The sequence below is a fragment of the Symphalangus syndactylus genome, chromosome 12 (genome assembly GCF_028878055.3).
Source record: "Symphalangus syndactylus isolate Jambi chromosome 12, NHGRI_mSymSyn1-v2.1_pri, whole genome shotgun sequence".
Classification (NCBI taxonomy): domain Eukaryota; kingdom Metazoa; phylum Chordata; class Mammalia; order Primates; family Hylobatidae; genus Symphalangus; species Symphalangus syndactylus.
The window spans coordinates 136,831,828-136,849,452 of record NC_072441.2 but is presented as its reverse complement, the minus strand read 5'-3'; the positions used below and the strand labels follow the sequence as shown (position 1 = coordinate 136,849,452).

The following is a 17,625-nucleotide window of genomic DNA, read 5'->3' as shown; positions in this document are numbered from 1 at the left end:
CTTTCTGGGACCACATCTCCTATCTCCTCCTCCTTTGTTCTGTCTCAGTTTTTGTTTTCTCCTGCTATTCCACTGCCCTAGGTCTCCAGGCTGGGGAGAGGGGCACTCACCCTAAACCCCCTCCCCAAAGCAGGCCACTTCACACAAGTGGCCAGGCAAGAGGCCGCAGTTGTATAAGAGGCTTTTCCCAGCTGGCTGGACTACTCATTCGTTCATTTATTCATTCACTCACTCAACATTTATTGAGAACCTACAATGCACCAGGCCCTGCACTAGGTTTTGGAGAGAAAGTAGGAACAAGATCAAGTACCTGCATTCATGGAGCTTACATTGGCGGGGGCGGGAGGACCAGGAACTGTATCTATCCCTGGTGTCTACCATCTGGCACCTGTGCCTGGGCTGGATGCCTGGGAACAGGGACTCTTCCCATTACCTACTCATTTGTTCCAGCTGCCCTGTGTCAGCACTCACCTCTCTGGACCATGACAGAGGAGTAGGGGTGTCATGCCCAGGATGCCGGGCCCCAGGGAGCACCCATCTCTGTAAGAACAGCCTGGGCCTCGGGGCCAGGACCTGGGCTCAGGCCTAGTTCTTCCTACTCACTCCTGACTTTGAGCCCTTTGCAAGGACCCGACTTTGATTTCTTTATCTGTCAGGTGGGATTTGGGGAGGTCCTGAGGAGGCGAGGGGACCAGAACACCGGACCTCAGCTCCAGCATTCTCCCTTGGTGGACGACTCCTTTGGCTGTGATGGGAGGGGGAAGGGGGCTTGGGACTCAATATTATCATCATTACCCATGCAAGAGAGTAACAGTTGCCACCTATTGTGTAATTTATGCTGCACTATCTGTATGGTCGGTGCGTCTTCTCTTCCCATTTTCCGGATGAGGAAACTGAGTCTCGGTAAGGTGAAATGACTTACTTGAGGTCACACGTGAAACTACCTACTCCAAGAGCCCTTTAGGATGGTGCTGTGAGGGTGCTGCCTGGCACCTGCCCCACCTGGGCACTCAGCCTCGAGAGTGGAAACCCAGCCCTAACGCCCCACCCCATGTCCCCTCTGGGGCTGGCACCACCCCGAGCCTGGGCACTGGGTTCTGCGACCCTGGCCAGAACGGCACCAGCGGCCGGATCAGACCAGGACTCAGCTCAGGGGCTTGGGCTCCTCTGGGTCTTGGGGCGCGCAGTCCCCGCATTTGGCGTCGGTGGGAGGGCGAGGTCGGGGCGGCGGTGGCGTCGCGTCCCCCCTCTCCGACCCCGGCCTCGGGGACGCGGCGGCACCTTCACACTTTCCGCTTGGCCCGCTGCTCGCCTTTCAGGCCGCCGCGTTTTCAATTGTTAATTTGGAAACGGAAAAAGTAGCCGGCCGGGTGGGGGAGGCCGCGGGGAGGTAACCGGAGCCGCAGCACCGCCCCCGCCCCTCCCGCTCTCGGGGCCTGGTATAGGCAAAGCCCCGCCCCTCGCGGGGACGCAAGAGCCCCGCCCACCATTCCCCGCCCCCGACATGCCCCGCCCCTTCCCGTAAGCCCCGCCCTCGCTGAGGCGGGCTGGGGGCACCCGGGAAGTGCAGAGCAGTGGCGCCCCTGCTGAGGAGAAGGAGGCCGGGTGGAGAAAAGGGGGCCGAGGGCTGTGCTCGGGGAGGAGTCCCCCAGGAGCCCTCCCCGCAGAAACCCGTACCTCTCCCGAGAAGTCGCGCCGGGTGTCTGCTTCCGTTGTCCCTACGTGAACCCAAGCCTTTCTGCAACTCCTCTGCGGGTTCACCTGCGGGAAGACCCCTGCCTCCAGACTGCTGGACCAGGGATCATTGGTCCCATTACAAAGACGAAAAAACTGAGTCCCCAGAGAAACAATTAACTTTTTCAAGGTCACACAGCCAAGGCACAGCAGAGCAGAATTCAAACCCAGCCTTTTGCCTGCGATCTATTTAGGGACTGTCTGCCTCATTTAGAAGAGGAGGGGATATCAGGACCAGAGATACAATTTGTCCCCTTCTCCCTATCTCCAGCACCGTTTCTGTGGTTAGTAAGTTACTGGAAGTTTTTGCTTATTATTCAATTATGCGAGGGTTTTGGGGGTAGAAGGAGGTCCCTCTAAACTTTCCATGTAAATGAAATGTAAAAGACCCTCTTCTGGAGCCTCCCAGAACACGGAAGTCCCTGAGGACTGGCAGCTTCAGAAGCCGTCCACGGCCTCGCTGCCAGTCCCAGATGGATCAGCAAAAAATAGGGCCCTCAGAGACTCCCACCCAATCCCTTCCTCCCACTGAGGAATAAGCTGAGACTCAGACACAGTTTCCCAAGTCTTCAGCTGACTGGTGGCAGAGTCAGGAGAGAGAACCCACCGACCCAGCTTTCTAGCTCTGTCCACGCCCTTCTGCTTCTCCCTCTGCTGCCCTCCAATCCTGATACCTCTCTCACAGCCACCACTCAGGATCCTGCCTCCATCAGCTGGGCCTGCAGGCTGGGCAGCCTTTCTCTTTACAGGCGGAGGAAACTAAGAAGAGTATCAGCAGATGTCCTCCCAGCTTCCAGTTAAAGACCCTCCCAACCACCCTTCCACCTTAGCTGTGGGTCAGGCCCAGAGAAGCTGTGCTCCTGGCCTCAAGTCACACAGCAAGCCTTTTCCAGCTTGCAAAAGCCCACTGGATTCAGTCTGGCTGGTCCTGGATTTGGGGTTCCCACTGGGAGCATGGCTCTCAGGGCAGCTGTAACCAGATGCCCCAGGTGTGGCCTGTGAGTTTGCATGCTGCTTTGCTTATTAGTAACAAAGGCATTGAAACCCCTCTTCCTCATTGTGTCCACAAACCACCCACTGGGTGGGGTCCTCAATGGCTGAGTCTACAGAACTCCTGGGCTGGTCTCAGTCTTGGCACCTGAGCTCCCCAGGGGACTCTGCCCTCCGAGGTGCTCCTCTTCAACCCTGTCAGCTCTTGGTGCTCTCTCTGCCCTGGAAGTACTGAGAACCCAGTGGCAGGGACTAACTCTTTCCCTTGTCTTGGACTCTTCCCTCCCTCTCCCTCCCCCAATATAGTGCACAGGTTCTGCTGACTCAGAGGACAGAAGGCTCCTTTGAGGTTACCCTGACCCCTGCCAGATTCAAGTAGCTGGGAAACTGGGCAATGCTTGAACCCAGTGCCACAAAGTCACATGCAGCAGGAAGGGCAGGGGCAGGTCCTATCTTGGCCCCAGGATGAGGGAATTTTTGAGGTGGGAGTGAGAGGCAGGTGCCTGAGTCCTTCTACAGAAAGAGGAGAAATCCAAAGAACATTGCATTAGGAATCAGGAAATCTGGGTGCCAGACCCAACTCTGTCTTCGATCTACTGTATGATCACAGGTAAGCCAGGCCCCTCTCTGGGACTCAGTTTCCCTATCTATAAATGAGAAGGTTGGTTAATCTCTAAGGGACCTTTCAGTGCCCAGATATAGCCAGTATCTGGTCACGTCTTGCCACTTCCGCTTCCCCTCATACAAGTCACCATCATCGGCTGGTAGTGGCTCATGCCTGTAATCCCAGCACTTTGGGAGATGGAGGCAGGAGAATTGCTTGAGCCCAGGAGTTCGAGACCAGCCCGGGCAACATAGGGAGACCCTGTCTCTACAAAAAATAAATATAAATTAGTCAGGCATGGTGGCACCCACCTGTGGCCTAAGCTACTCAGGGGGCTGAGGCTGGAGGATTGCTTGAGCCCAGGAGGTTGAGGCTGCAGTGAGCCGTGATTGCACCACTGCACTCCAGCCTGGGTAACAGAGTGAGACCCTGTCCCAAAAAAAAAAAAAAAAAAAAAAAAATTCACACAGGGTGATTTGGCATGTGCCTGTAGTCCCAGCTACTCAGGCGGCTCAGGTTGGAGGATCATTTGAGCCCAGGAGTTCTGGGCTGTGGTGAGCTATGCCAATCAGGTGTCCGCACTAAGTTTGGCATCAATATGGTGACCTCCTGGGAGCAGAGGACCATCAGGTTGCCTAGGGAGGGATGAACTGGCCCAGGGCAGAAATGGAGCAGGTCAAAACTCCCGTGTTAACCAGTAGTGGGATCACACCTGTGAATAGCCACTATAATCCCGCCTGAGCAACATAACAAGACCCCATCTCTTAAAAATAAAAATAAACAAAACAAACAAACAAAAGTCAGTGGCATCTCTTGCCAGGATTATACTTTCCAACTCACAATGGGGCAAACGCCATTGCTCCCTCCTCCCCGCTCCCGCACCATAGTCTGTTCACTCAGCAGCCTGTGTGATCTTTTTAAACATAAGGCAGATTGAGATACTCCCTGCTCAAACTCCCCATCTCACTCAGAGCAAAAGCCAAGATCCTCACCATAGCCAGTAGATGGTCCGCTTTCCACCTCCCCTGCCTCTCTGCCCTCACCCCCCACCACTCTCCCCTTGCTCATTCCACTCTGGGATCACTCCTTTCCTGGTGGTTCTGGAACACAGCAGGCATCCTTCTGGCTCAGATGTGTTGGATTTGCTTTTCCCTCTGGAGGTGGGATGGGGGTTAAGGGAGCATGAGGTGGGGGCTCCGACCTAACCCCGCCAGTCTGAGCTCAAGCTCAGACACAGCATGAGTAAAGGTGGGGAGGGGAAAAGAGCCCGTTTGCCATGGTCAGGGACAGAGCTATGATAATGCAGTGCCAAGTGTCAGGTTGGGTACCGGCTAGTGAAGAGCAAGTTGGCCTGGTGGGTGGGGCTTTCCTTGCAATCATGCTAAGGAGTTTGGGCCTGGGCCCACAAGTCAGTGGATTTCACACTTTTTAAAAAAACAGCAAAGCTCTTTGTTCACATGAATTTTTTTTTTTTTTTTTTTTTTTTTTTTTAGACGGAGTCTCTCTCTGTCTCCTAGGCTGGAGTGCAGTGGTGCAATCTCAGCTCACTGCAAGCTCCACCTCCTGGGTTCACGCCATTCTCCTGCCTCAGCATCCGGAGTAGCTGGGACTACAGGCGCCCGCCACCACGCCTGGCTAAGTTTTTGTATTTTTAGTAGAGACGGGGTTTCACCGTGTCAGCCAGGATGGTCTCCATCTCCTGACCTCGTGATCCACCTGCCTAGGCCTCCCAAAGTGCTGGGATTACAGGCGTGAGCCACCACGCCCTGCCTTACATGAAATTTTTACGCCAAAGCCAGCATGTAAAACTGAGCCAACCAAATCTGCACGGAGCTGCTCAGTGGAACTGAGGGAAGGTTTCCACTAGCCATCTTGCTTGAGTTTCTCAAATCCTGGCTGCCTAAATTCCACTCCATGGTTCCCCTTCCTTTCAATGGCATCCTGCTTGGGAGGGTCCACGCCTCCCTGTTTGAGAAGTCAGCTCTGTCTGGCCAATCCCAACAGATGGATGCCCCTGTGTCCTCTTTGTCCCACTCTGGCTCTTGTCAACACATTGCTCAGCCCACTGACCTGGTGCAACGGGTAGGCAGGCTGGCACGGCAGAAGGAAGCAGACAGAACAAGTCGGAAGGTTTGGAGCTGGTGCAGGTGGGAGAGGAGGAAGCTATTCCTCATCAAACACCTTGTCTAGAAGACACTGCCTTTCATGTCCCGTGGGACAGAAACCATTCAAGCTGGCTCAATAAAAACTGGCGTCTATACTATCACATTTGGGATAAAGAAAAAGAAAAATTGGCTTCTGGAGGTAGAGGACAGATATGGTAAGGAAAGAGAAGAATTCTGTGGAGGCTTCAAGGCAGAAAGCACATTTTGGATTCATGGGATAGAGAGCAGGGGGATGCGGTTCCAGTGTAGTGCAGTCTCATGGCCCATCTCTCTGCACCTCTGCCAACTTTCCTTTGTGCTTCTTAGTTCCATTCCTGCGAAAGACAATCCGATTGGCTCAGCCCAACCTATGGGTGGGCCCTTCTTGGGTCAGTCTCCAGCTCTCCATGAATCTGTGGCGGCCAGGAGAGTGCTGTGGAGCCAACCGCAGGGCTGTCATGTGTCGCTCTGCAGTCTGGGCGCCACAAAGGGGCCGGCTGAGAGGGCTGAGGGGTGCTGGAATCCAGCCTGTGCCCAGGGGTGGGGCAGCCCAGAGGAAGGGATGCCTGTGCTAATGGGTCTGTCTAGAGGGGTCAAGTTTTTATAACTTGTCAGGCTAACGGGAATGCTTTTTTTCTAAGCCATCCTCCAAGAGGGGGCATTTTTTTCATAGTTTGTTCTATGTGCTGGCGGCTGCTGTCCCTCCAGGGACAGCCTCAGAGAAACTCAGCTGAGGGCCAACTCTCTCCTTTCTACCCCACTGCTGGAGAGTCACAAGGCGGAAGGGACTTTGGCCATTACTGAGTAGTGCTCCACCTACATGTTGCAGACAGGGAAACTGAGGCTCCATCAGGGCCCCATTGCAATCTCTAAGCCCCAGCGCAAGCCTCTGGCCCAGAGAAGCAGCAGCGGCAGTGGCGGCGGCCCTGGTGTGGGGCCTTGGGTCACGTGCTCTTGCTCCCTTTGCCATATTTAGAATCGCTGGATCAGAGGAAACTTCTCCTCCCAGCCCCTGAGGATTCTTGGAAAGAGCCTCGCTCTGAATCCTGGCTTACTGCACCTCCCCTTATTCCCCTGCAGGAGAAAGTAAGTGCCTGCTCTTCCTAGAAGAGTCTGGGGACCTCCAGGCTGCCCCCCTTGTCAGGAAGTGCCTGTCAAGTCTAGCTGAAGTCCCTTCTTCAGTATCAGCTCTGGTTTGGGGTTTAAGGAGCCCCTTTCTTCCAGAAGGTGGTGGTGGCCATAGCTTCTGCCCTCTAGGGACCTTAGCTGAATGAGGACAGACTGGCCTCAGGGTCCCCCAGCTGAGGGAAAACAGAGCCCTGCCTTTGGGCCCTGGTCTAGGGGGCAAGGAAAGAGTCACACGCTCTCCAGGCCAGATGCACAAATCACTTGAGCTTGGGAGTTGGAGACCAGCCTGGGAAAATAGCAAGACCTTGTCTCTACTAAAAAAAATCAAAAAAATTAGCCAGGTGTAGTGGTCCCAGCTACTCAGGAGGCTGAGGCAGGCAGATCTCTTGAGCCTGGGAGAGTGATGCTGCAGTGAGCTATGATTGCACCACTGCATTCCAACATGGGCAACAGAGCAAGACCCTGTCTCAAAAGAAAAGAAATCAGGGAACCTGCTGGTGGCTGGGCAGTCCCCAGACACTGGCAGGGCTCAGTTTGGGAGGGACGCTGGAAAGACGAGGGAAGGAAGGAGGCTCTGGAGGAAGGAGGGGGCAAGGCCTGGATCTGTATTTACTTTGGCCTTGGTGGATAGTTGGGGGTGTGGAGGGGTCCTCTTCTCACACAGGCTGCTTCCTACTGGATAATCAAGGCTTAAAAACAAACAGCAACAAAAAACCTAAATAAAACCCTGAAATGCAGTGTTGAGTGCCTGTGATGTTCCAGGTCTGAAGAGCCATCCTCGCTGCTGAGGATAATGGTCCTGTGCTCCCATGGGACCCCTCTCCAGGCATGGCCTTTTCTCCCACCTTCCTCTCCCAGCTCCATACCTCCTCCATCTCTTCAGATCCCCCACCCCACCCTCCTGCCCACTTCTGAGAGTTGGGCCTTGCCTCTTCTTCCCAGAGCAGCCCCCAGTGAGTAGGGGCTGTCGGCCTCCTCCCTTCCCACAGCCTCCTCCAACCTACATGCCTTCCTGTCCCTGTGGAAGCTGGAGGGATCCTTCTTATTCCACACCAGCTCCTCCCTGGCTCTGGATCCCAGCCTCCCATCTTCCTTGGGGACTTCATTTCATTGATCACTCCCTCTGTCTCCCCGCATCTTCAACTTCTCCTTCTTGATCTCCTGGCTCCTTCCACTCTGGCTCTCTCATCTTAAAAGAAAAGAAAAAGATTCCCTGTGCCCTGCATCCTTCTCCAGCTACGATCTCTGATCTCTTCTTTGCAGTCAAACATCTTCAAATAGTTAAACCTACATCTACTATCTCTACCTTTCACTGCCCCTCCCCTTTCTCACTTTATCTGGGCCTGTTCTGGTCTTCCTCTCCTTCTGAGAGAAGGCTGCCCTTGCCAAGGGACCCAGTGACCAATATGTCACCAAATCCAGGGGACATTTTTCACGCCTTATCTCACTTGACCTCTTGGCAGCATTTGACACTGTTGTCCACTCCCGCTTTGAAACATGTTCTTCACGTGGCCTCTCTGACACTTCTCTCTTCTGCTTTCCCTCCCAGCTCTCTGGCTATCCCTCCCAGTCTGCATAGAGGGCCTCTGTTCCTGCTGCACTGCTGGGGCTCCATCGGGTCCTCCTCTAACTTTGCCACAAGCTCTCTGGACTGTCTCAGCTGCTCCCGTGACCTCAGTCACCACTTCTACCCTGATGTCCCCCAGATCTGCATTTCCAGCTGGGTCTCTGTCTTCATACCCAGGGAGTGTTTGCCCAGTGCCCATAGCCCTCTCTCTCTCAACATGTCCACCACCCAACACCTGCTCCTCCACTGGGGTCTCCCCCGTCCCGTAAAGGCACTCATGGCACCTTCATCCATCCAATGCCCAAACCAGAAATAGAGAAGTTGTTCTCCTTCATAGTTCCCATTTCCAGTTAATCACCGAGCCCTAATTCCTGCAGTGTTTTCCAACCCATCCACTCCTCTTCCCTGCTGCCACCACCCCGGGCCAGGCCACAGTCATCTCTCGTCTGAGCTATTGTGGAGCCTTCTTGGTCTTTCTGCTGGGTCTTATCTCCTTTGATCTATTCTGTGTACTGCCCCAAGTGGTCCTGAGACGCAAATTGGACTGTGTCATTTCCTGTCTTAGAACTCCACAACTGGCCGGGTGCGGTGGCTCACGCCTGTAATCCCAGCACTTTGGGAGGCCGAGGCAGGTGGATCACTTGAGGTCAGGAGTTCAAGACCAGCCAAAAATACAAAACTTAGCTGGGCGTGGTGGTGGGCACCTGTAATCCTAGCTACTCGGGAGGCTGAGGCATGAGAATCTCTTGAACCCAGGAGGCAGAGGTTGCAGCGAGCCGACACCACTGCACTCCAGCCTGGGCGACAGAGTGAGACTCCGTCTCAAAAAAAAGAACTCCACAATGACTCCCCATTGCCTTTGGGATCGTGTTCACAGTGCCTGAGAGTGCCACTCAAGGCCCCTGGCTCTGGCCCTCTCTGGTTTTTCCGCTGCCCCGTTCACTTTAGGCCACACCATCCGGAACTGTTGGCCGTTCTGGGCTGCCTCAACGGCCACATTCCCACTGCTTGCACATCCTGCTTCCTCTGCCTGGGACACCCGCACCCCTGTCCAGTTACCTCGCCCAAGAAGTCTTCACGGATCCCTCCACTTTGGTTGTGCAGAAGGCTCCTTGGGACTCTCCCCAACCCCTTGAGTACACTATCATGGCCTCGTCCATCCTGTTACCACTGTGTTATGTTCTGGGTTGTTAATTCCTTGGGACCTGCATTATTCATTTCTGGTTTTACAATAAACCTGGCTGAGTGTAGGTGTCTGAAGTGAATATAGCCCAGAGCGGTCAGGTGACAACCTCTACTGCTGTGAGATGCCCTGCCATCTCTCCTACCCCCATCATATCCCCATCTCTCTGGCCTGGCCTCCCCAGCAGCTGTCCTTCCAGGGACACGTTAGACATGTCGAGAGAAGGAAAGAGAGCCGTGGACACTGGGCAAATGCCCAGTGGGTATGAAGAGAGAGACCTGAGCTGGATCCAGGGACATCCCCAGAGAATCTGGAGCTGAGCTGCTGGCCGATCCTCTCCACCCCACTGCTGGAGAGCTACCAAGCTACAGGGACCTTAGCCATCCCTGAGTTGTCCCCCACCTTTGTATGTGTTTCTGACAGCGAAATTGAGGCTCAGAGCATTAGTAGGGCCTGGTGGTCCAGGTGGTCTTGGGCTCAGGTCCTGCTCTTATGACTTTGGACAAGTCATACCTTTCTTTTCTCATTTGAATAACAGCTTTATTGAGATATAATTCATATACTGTAAAATTCCTCCTTTTAAAGTGTTCGATTCAGAGGATTTTAGTATATTCACAGAGCTCTGCAGTCACCATAGTATATGCCTCTGAACCACCCTCTCCTTATCAGGGTGATTGCGGTACGGTTCCATGGGGTTATTGTGAGAACCGATTAAGAACATGCATGTAGAGGGCTTGGCACAGTGCCTGGCCAATAGGAAGCCTTTGGCCAGCAGGAGCAGTTATGGTTATTACTTCAGGTCACAGCATGAGAGCCACCTCCCCAGCAGAGCTTTCCCCCTCCTCCTGCCCTGTGGCCGCTTCTGGACAGCGACTTGAGGAGGTATAAATGGGGAGAAGGCAGTGATTGCAGTTGTTTAAAAAGCGCTGAGCTGGCTAATAATTGAGTCAGCTGCAACTGCTCCCATCAGCTAAGCCAGTGATTCTCAAAGTGTGGTCCCCATAACAGCAGCAATAGTAACCCCAGGGACCTTTGTAGAAATGCAAATTTTCCACTTCAAACTTACTGAATCAGACACTATAGGAATAGGTCCCAGAAATCAGCATTTTAATAAGCCCTCCAGGTGACTCCGACACCCACCGTAGTTTGAAAATCACAAATCTAAGCAAACCATTCACTTTTTCGTCTCTATTCCTCTTGCTCCCTCCTGAATGAGTGGTATAGTCATGGGATGGGGAGACAGGGGAAATGGAGAGGAAAGGTTATATAAGCCTTCTGATCAGCCCAGCTGGGGACAGCCAGCCAGGCAACACCCGCCTGTCTCATTCTGCCTCCTGGGCTGGGCAGGGAGAAAGAACATGGGCCACAAATTGCAGGCAGACATGATGGGCAAAGATGTCCTAGAAAGTGGCCGCTAGTCTGGCCTGTCTGCTGGGGAGATTAGAGAGGGCCCAGGTCAGCCAGCACCCATGTTTCATCTATATTTGTATAGATGGAGAAACTGAGGTCCCAGAGGGGGCCAGAGAGAATCCTTAGAAAGTCCTTTGTTGGATGAATGAAGCTACACCCTAGTGGCAGGCATGAGACCCCAGCTAAGGGGCTCCTTCACTTGTCTCCTCTACCCGTGACCTCCGGATACTGATCTCTCTTCTGCTGCCCCTGTGTGAGGACCACCCCCCCTCCAGGAAGGCCAAGGCAGCTTGAGGGTCAGCCGGAGCTGGGGTTCTAGCTGCAGCTCTGCCACTGATTCACTGTGTGATCCTGAACAAGTCTATCCCTCCCTGAGCCCTATTTCCTCAGCTGGAAGATACGGATAATTATTCAGGTGCCTGGAACACAGGATCTTTTCTTTTTTTGAGAGTGAGAGTCTGGCTCTGTCCCCCAAGCTAGAATGCAGTGGCAAGATCACAGCTCACTGTAGCCTCAACCTCCCTGGCTCAAGCAATCCTCCCACCTCAGCCTCCTGAGTAGCTGGGACCACAGGTGCACACCCCCATGCCTGGCTAATTTTTGTTTTGATTTTTTTTTTGTAGAGACAGCATCTCAGAATGTTGCCCAGGCTGGTCTTGATCTCCTGGACTCAAGCAATCCTCCCACCTTGGCCTCCCAAATGTTGGGATTACAGGTGTGAGCCACTGCGCCTCGTCCCAGGGTGTTTTCTATTAGTCCAAGTACATCCCTTCAAATGTAATGAGAGTATCAAGGGTATAGAAACTCTTAGCCAGTGGGTTAAAGCAGGGAGAAGTGAAGTTCGGGGGCTTTTTAAGCAGCGTCCGCCAAATGGAGATGGTCAAGGTCAGAGACGTGCCTTTTTAGGAAAGACATGGGGCAGCCAGAGGAGTCAGGGATGGATGTGCTTTGGGGACCTCTTCAGTGGGTACAAACTGGAGGCTTTGGCTTGGTAACATGCTGTTTTGATGTTTGGTTACAGTGAACTCCTGCTATTCATTTAGTTAGTCTTTCAATAGTGCTGTGAAATCAATCAAGCAATCAGTCAGTCAGAATAAGGGGCAAGAGAGTGGAGATGAGGCCATTCTTTCAGAGAGGGGATGGCTGGGGAGGCCCCTCCAAGGAAGTGGCATTGGAACAGACCTGGGTGAGGCAGAGGAAACAGTAAAGCAGGTTCAAAGCCTGGAGGTGGAAATATGTTAGGTGTGTTCCAGGACTGGCAAGGAGGCCAGAATAAGTGGGGTGCAGTGAGCCAGCAGGAGAGTGCAGGAGGTCAAGTTCGGAGGCGGGGGTGGAGGCACAGACCTTGCAGGGCCTTGTTGTCAGTGCCGAGGAGTTGGACTATCCCTCTCTAAGTGCGATGGAAGTCTGAAGAGAGTTTTGTGGAGAGTGATGGTTTCCAGCTGTGCATTATGGGAAGATGACTCTGGCTGCGTTGAAGAGAGTGGTCACATTCAGGCGCAGTGGAGGCAGGGAGGCCAGGTAGGTGCCAGATGGTGGCGGCTTGGTTGGGATGGTGACCTGGCCTGCCCAGGGATAGTTTCTGAAGGTAGAGCCAATGGAATTTGCTCAGAAGGGGATGTGCAGGGGGGAAGGAAAGGAAGAATCAAGGGGCCTGAGCCCTGGGGGAGCTGCGGGGCCGTTGCTGAGATGGGTAGGCTGGCGGTGAGGAGGACTTGAGGACAAATTGAGAACTGGTGTTTGGAGGTGTTGGGTTTGAGAGGCCACCAGACATCCAAGAAGAGTCATTGAGCAGGCATTTGGACACACAAGCTGGACACCCAGGAGAGGCTGCCACATCCTCACACCTGCTAAAGGTGTGAGGCGACTGTGGTCAAGGGGTGGGGCAGGATCCAAAGTTGGCTTTTCTTTTTTTTTTTTTCTTGAGATGGAGTCTTGCTCTGTCACCCAGGTTGGAGTGCAGTGGCACAATCTCGGCTCACTGCAAGCTCTGCCTCCTGGGTTCATGCCATTGTCCTGCCTCAGCCTCCCGAGTAGCTGGGACTACAGGCGTCCGCCACCACGCCTGGCTAATTTCTTGTATTTTTAGTAGAGGCGGGGTTTCACCGTGTTAGCCAGGATGGTCTCGATCTCCTGACCTTGCGATCTACCCACCTCGGCCTTCCAAAGTACAGGGATTACAGGCATGAGCCACCGCGCCCGGCCTGCATTTTAAATTTTATATTAGTTTGTTATTACCCAAACAACCCATGTTTGTTCTAAAAAATATATTAGGAAATACTGGCTGGGCGAGTGGCTCACACTGCCAGCTCTGGGAGGCAGAGGCAGGAGGATCACTTGAGCCCAGGAGTTTGAGACCAGCCTGGAAAACATAGTTCAACCCCATCTCTAGAAAAAATTTAAAAATTAGCCGGGTGTGGTGTCATGTGCCTGTGGTCTCAGCTACGCAGGAGGCTGAGGTAGGAGGATGGCTTGAGCTCAGGAGGCCAAGGCTGCAGTGAGTCATGATCATGCTGCTGCACTCCAGCCTGGTTGACAGAGTGAGACCCTGTCTCAAAAAGAAAAAAAAAAAAAAAATTGAAAATACAGATAAGCAGAAAGCAAAACAAAAGCCAAATCACTTAATTTTACCACCCATAGATAAGCCTTGCCGACTCTGGGTACGTGTGTAAAAACCATCTCTATTTCAAACATTGGGATCACATTGCCGTTAAGGTTTTATAATCTGCTTTTTTTTTTTTTAAAACTGTGTAGTGGAAATTTTATAGATGTGTAATTACTGACATGGCAAGAAAAGTGTTAATGATGGCTGGGCTCGGTGGCTCACGCCTGTAATCCCAGCACTTTGGGAGGCTGAGGCAGGTGGATCACGAGGTCAGGAGATCAAGACCATCCTGGCCAACATGGTGAAACCCCGTCTCTACTAAAAATACAAAAATTAGCTGGGCACGGTGGCATGCGCCTGTAGCCCCAGCTACTCGGGAGGCTGAGGCAGCAGAATCGCTTGATCCCGGGAGGCGGAGGTTGCAGTGAGCCGAGATCACGCCACTGCGCTCCAGCCTGGCAACAGGGTGAGACTCCTTCTCAAAAAAAAAAAAAAAAGGAAAAAAGAAAAGCAAAAGGAAAAAGAAAAGTGTTAATGAAACACTCAAGAAGAAGGCCCCAGAGTGGCCCACTGCTGCCTGAGCTTCTGAGGTCAGCTAAGAAACGGGACTGGAGGGTGTCTGTCAAGGCCGGGGTAAAGGCTTATAAAGTCCTAGCTGCGGCCATTCCCCGAGGAAGGGGCTACATGCGATAACCTCATGGAGGGCCCTTCTGGTCCCAAACCCTGCTTCAGCTGCAGTCCCGATGCAGGTACATGTGGCCGCTGCCTTTTTTGTGATTAATTATTGAACATGAGGAGCTGGTGCTCTTCTCTTCTGTTCTCCCGCGCCCCGTGTTTTTGCTGACTCAGCTCTGGTCTGGAACTGGCCGAGGAATAAGCTCTTCTCGAATTCATTCACTTATAACACTTTACCGACATCTGCCACCTACCTTCTCAAACCAGGGGCATTTGCTGGGATACACTTGCCCCCCAAAACGGTCAGAAGCCCCTGTCCAGGAGGTGTAAGTGAGCCAGGGCAGTGCCACGCCCTTTGCATGTCTTCCTTCCATAGCCCCCACTTCATAGATAAGGAGACGGCTCAGAGAAGGCAGGTGACATTCTCAAAACCACACACACAAGCAGGACTGGGATCCAAACTCAGGTCTCTCTGACCTCGAGCCGCTGTCCTTAAGGTCACCGTGAAACATGAATATAAATAAAGCCACGTAGAAAGTGACGTGGGCCACACATAGGGAGGCAAGCATCGGGAGTTGGCAGTTCTGAAGGGGGGATAGTGGGGTGCGGGAATCAGAGGCTCTGTAGAGCGTGTAGCATTTGTGTTCCTGTAGGCGTGGAGGATGAGCAGAGTCTCGCAGGCACAGACACGAGGTGTTCTGCGTAGCATGCACCATGCCAGCAACGGTGCAGAGGTGGGGACACTGGGGACATCTGGGGAGGCTGGCGGGTCAGTACACAGAGATGTGTTTCCAGAGAAGCCTGTTCCCTCCAGAGTCTCCTCCAGGGTGTGTGCGTGTTCAGCACACCCCCATCCCAAAAAGTGGTGCTTCTGGGGGCCACCTCATTTGCCTCTGCTGTGTCTGCAGCCTGTGACCTCTCACCTCGCTCTCCTTCACCCATCCACATACCGCCAAGGCCACCAGCTCCTCTCCTCATGCCCTTGGTCCTCTTCCCATCCACTGGGAAGTTGGGAACCCTGGCTCTAATCTCAGCTTTGTCCTGGGCACACTGGGTGACAAAGGGTGCGTCCTTCTTCCTCTTCAGGCCTGTTTCCTCGTGGTGCAATGGGGGATGAGGGAAGCATTGGATGTGCTGGGGTCTAAAGTTCCTTCCATTTCTGTGCCTCTGGTTCTGGGCCACTCTAGTTTCACGCTGTCTGCAGGGGAGTTTCTGGGCTCGATGGCCCAGCTCCACACTGCCCAATTCCCCTCCCTATATCCTCTCCCCCCGCATCCTTCCTTCTCTACCTGTCCTCCGTGATCCTCTTTCCTTTTCTAGCTATCTCGTTACTTAATTCCATGAAGGCAGGGGCAGTTGTCCCACTTCTGCAGATGAGGCCAGGCTCCTGCCACTTTGGAGTGCATAAGAAAGAAGGTGCCTCCTTCATCCGCTGACCTTCCCTGAGCCCTGGGCTGACCTCTGGGGCACTTCTCCCAAGACATCTTGAAACCAAGCTGGGGCCGAGGCCACCACTTGTGGGTGGCTAGACCTGGAGGAACCCTGAGTCAGTCTATTTCCACTGCCAGCCCAGACAGACCTGCTACTCACAGATGAGTGACTACCTCTCTGAGCTGCAGCCTGCAGCAGGGGGCAATTGAGATAGTTGTGAGGCCCAGTAGCTTGGGGCTTGAGGGCTGCTGCCTTTGGTGCCCGGCACAGAGCCGTAACTCCAGGGAATTCTGATTCTGATTTCCACATAATTTTCTGAAAATAATGTTCTCCTCTCTTGGCTCTGTAACCCCCTGCCAGGGGCACCCTTGGCCATCCTGTCCCTCCAACAATCTAACCCTCTCCTTCATGCTGCAATTGCAGATTTTTGCTGGTCTTCAGCTGCCTGGTGCTGTCTGTGCTGTCCACTATCCAGGAGCACCAGGAACTTGCCAACGAGTGTCTCCTCATCTTGGTAAGTGCTGGGAGTCCGGGACTGAGGGGGGCTGTGTGAGGTGGCACCTCTGGGCTGGGAGTCCGGGACTGAGGGGGGCTGTGTGAGGTGGCACCTCTGGGCTGGGAGTCCGGGACTGAGGGGGGCTGTGTGAGGTGGCACCTCTGGGCTGGGAGTCCGGGACTGAGGGGGGCTGTGTGAGGTGGCACCTCTGGGCTGGGAGTCCGAGACTGAGGGGGGCTGTGTGAGGTGGCAGGTCTGGGCTGAGGGCTGAAGGTGCAAAGAGGCTTCTCATACCATGGCTCAGAGAGCAGCTTGCTGTGCTGTGTTCCCTCAGCTGTGGCTGCCCCTCTCTGGGTATCATCCCCACTTTACAGCAAGTGTTGGGGGACCTCCTGCCTCTACGCAAGGGCTTATGACGGGTCCAGAATAGGAGTAGGCTCCACCCCTTCTCAGGACAAAAATCTGCAAACTCCACGTGTGGTGGATTTTAGTTCAGTTTTGACAGCCAGCCACCCCTTTTGTCACCCAGTCAGAGTTAGGGAGTCTGAGACCGCTGGGACGGGGAGGGCATGTTGAGGAGCAGAAAAATCCGATCAGCTCATGCGGGCCAGAAGGGGAGGACACACCAGGGCTTTTAGTCTTCTTGCAGGAGGCGGAGGGGGCCACCTGCCCTCCGGAATCCTGAAGTCCAGGAAACTCCAGGAGAGGGGTCCGAGGAGGCGCTGGTCCCCCTAACCCAGGGACTTTTGGCTGGGTACGCGCTGTGACCTGGGCCCCAGTTCTGGAGAGTGAGGACCAGAACTCAGGCCCCTGGTCCCACAGGAATTCGTGATGATCGTGGTTTTCGGCCTGGAGTACATCGTCCGGGTCTGGTCCGCCGGATGCTGCTGCCGCTACCGAGGATGGCAGGGTCGCTTCCGCTTTGCCAGAAAGCCCTTCTGTGTCATCGGTAATGAGGCGCGCCCCGCCCGACCTGACCCCTGACCCCAGGAGCCAGGGTGACGCCTTGACTCCAATCCTGACTCTGACCCTGGAGACAGGCACAGATTCAACGGACCCTCCCCCTCGCTCCCCAGTCCCCTGCCACAGCCCCAGAAGTCCCCGCCTCCGGGTCCGTGCGCGGGGTGGGCTGGCTGTGACCTGACCGCCACTGCCCCTGCAGACTTCATCGTGTTCGTGGCCTCGGTGGCCGTCATCGCCGCAGGCACCCAGGGCAACATCTTCGCCACGTCCGCGCTGCGCAGCATGCGCTTCCTGCAGATCCTGCGCATGGTGCGCATGGACCGCCGCGGCGGCACCTGGAAGCTGCTGGGCTCAGTGGTCTACGCGCACAGCAAGGTGAGGCCTGCGGGCCGCGCGCGGAGGCCCGAGGGCGTGCCTGGGGCATGACCAGAGCGGGCAGGGCGGAGAAGGCGAGGCCAGAGGGGCTCTCTCCTTGCCGGGAAGGGGTGGGGCCTCCGGGGGTTGGAGCCCGAGCAGGAGGCGGGGTCTAAGGGGGTGGGGCGAAGTGGAGTCCGAATTAGGTAGGGGCGGGCCTAGGAGTCCGGACCAGATCAGGGGGCGGGGCCGGAGAGGCGGGGCTTGAGGGTTTTCCCTGGATGCTTCTGGGTTTGAAGGGACCACTTGTACCACAAAGTGGGCAGCTGAGGTGGGACCTG

General features: G+C 54.5%; 1 protein-coding gene across 3 annotated transcripts in view; it reads left to right on the top strand.

Moving 5' to 3' along the window:
- Nucleotides 1-17,625, top strand: part of KCNQ4 (potassium voltage-gated channel subfamily Q member 4) — a 56,611-nt gene that overhangs the window by 17,530 nt on the left and 21,456 nt on the right. For all 3 annotated transcript variants that reach the window (XM_055254813.2, XM_055254812.2, XM_063625162.1), the window contains exons 2-4: nucleotides 15,895-15,985; nucleotides 16,790-16,916; nucleotides 17,130-17,305. In XM_055254813.2, the coding sequence (XP_055110788.1) occupies nucleotides 15,895-15,985; nucleotides 16,790-16,916; nucleotides 17,130-17,305 (394 nt within the window). The remainder of the gene's footprint in view (nucleotides 1-15,894; nucleotides 15,986-16,789; nucleotides 16,917-17,129; nucleotides 17,306-17,625) is intronic.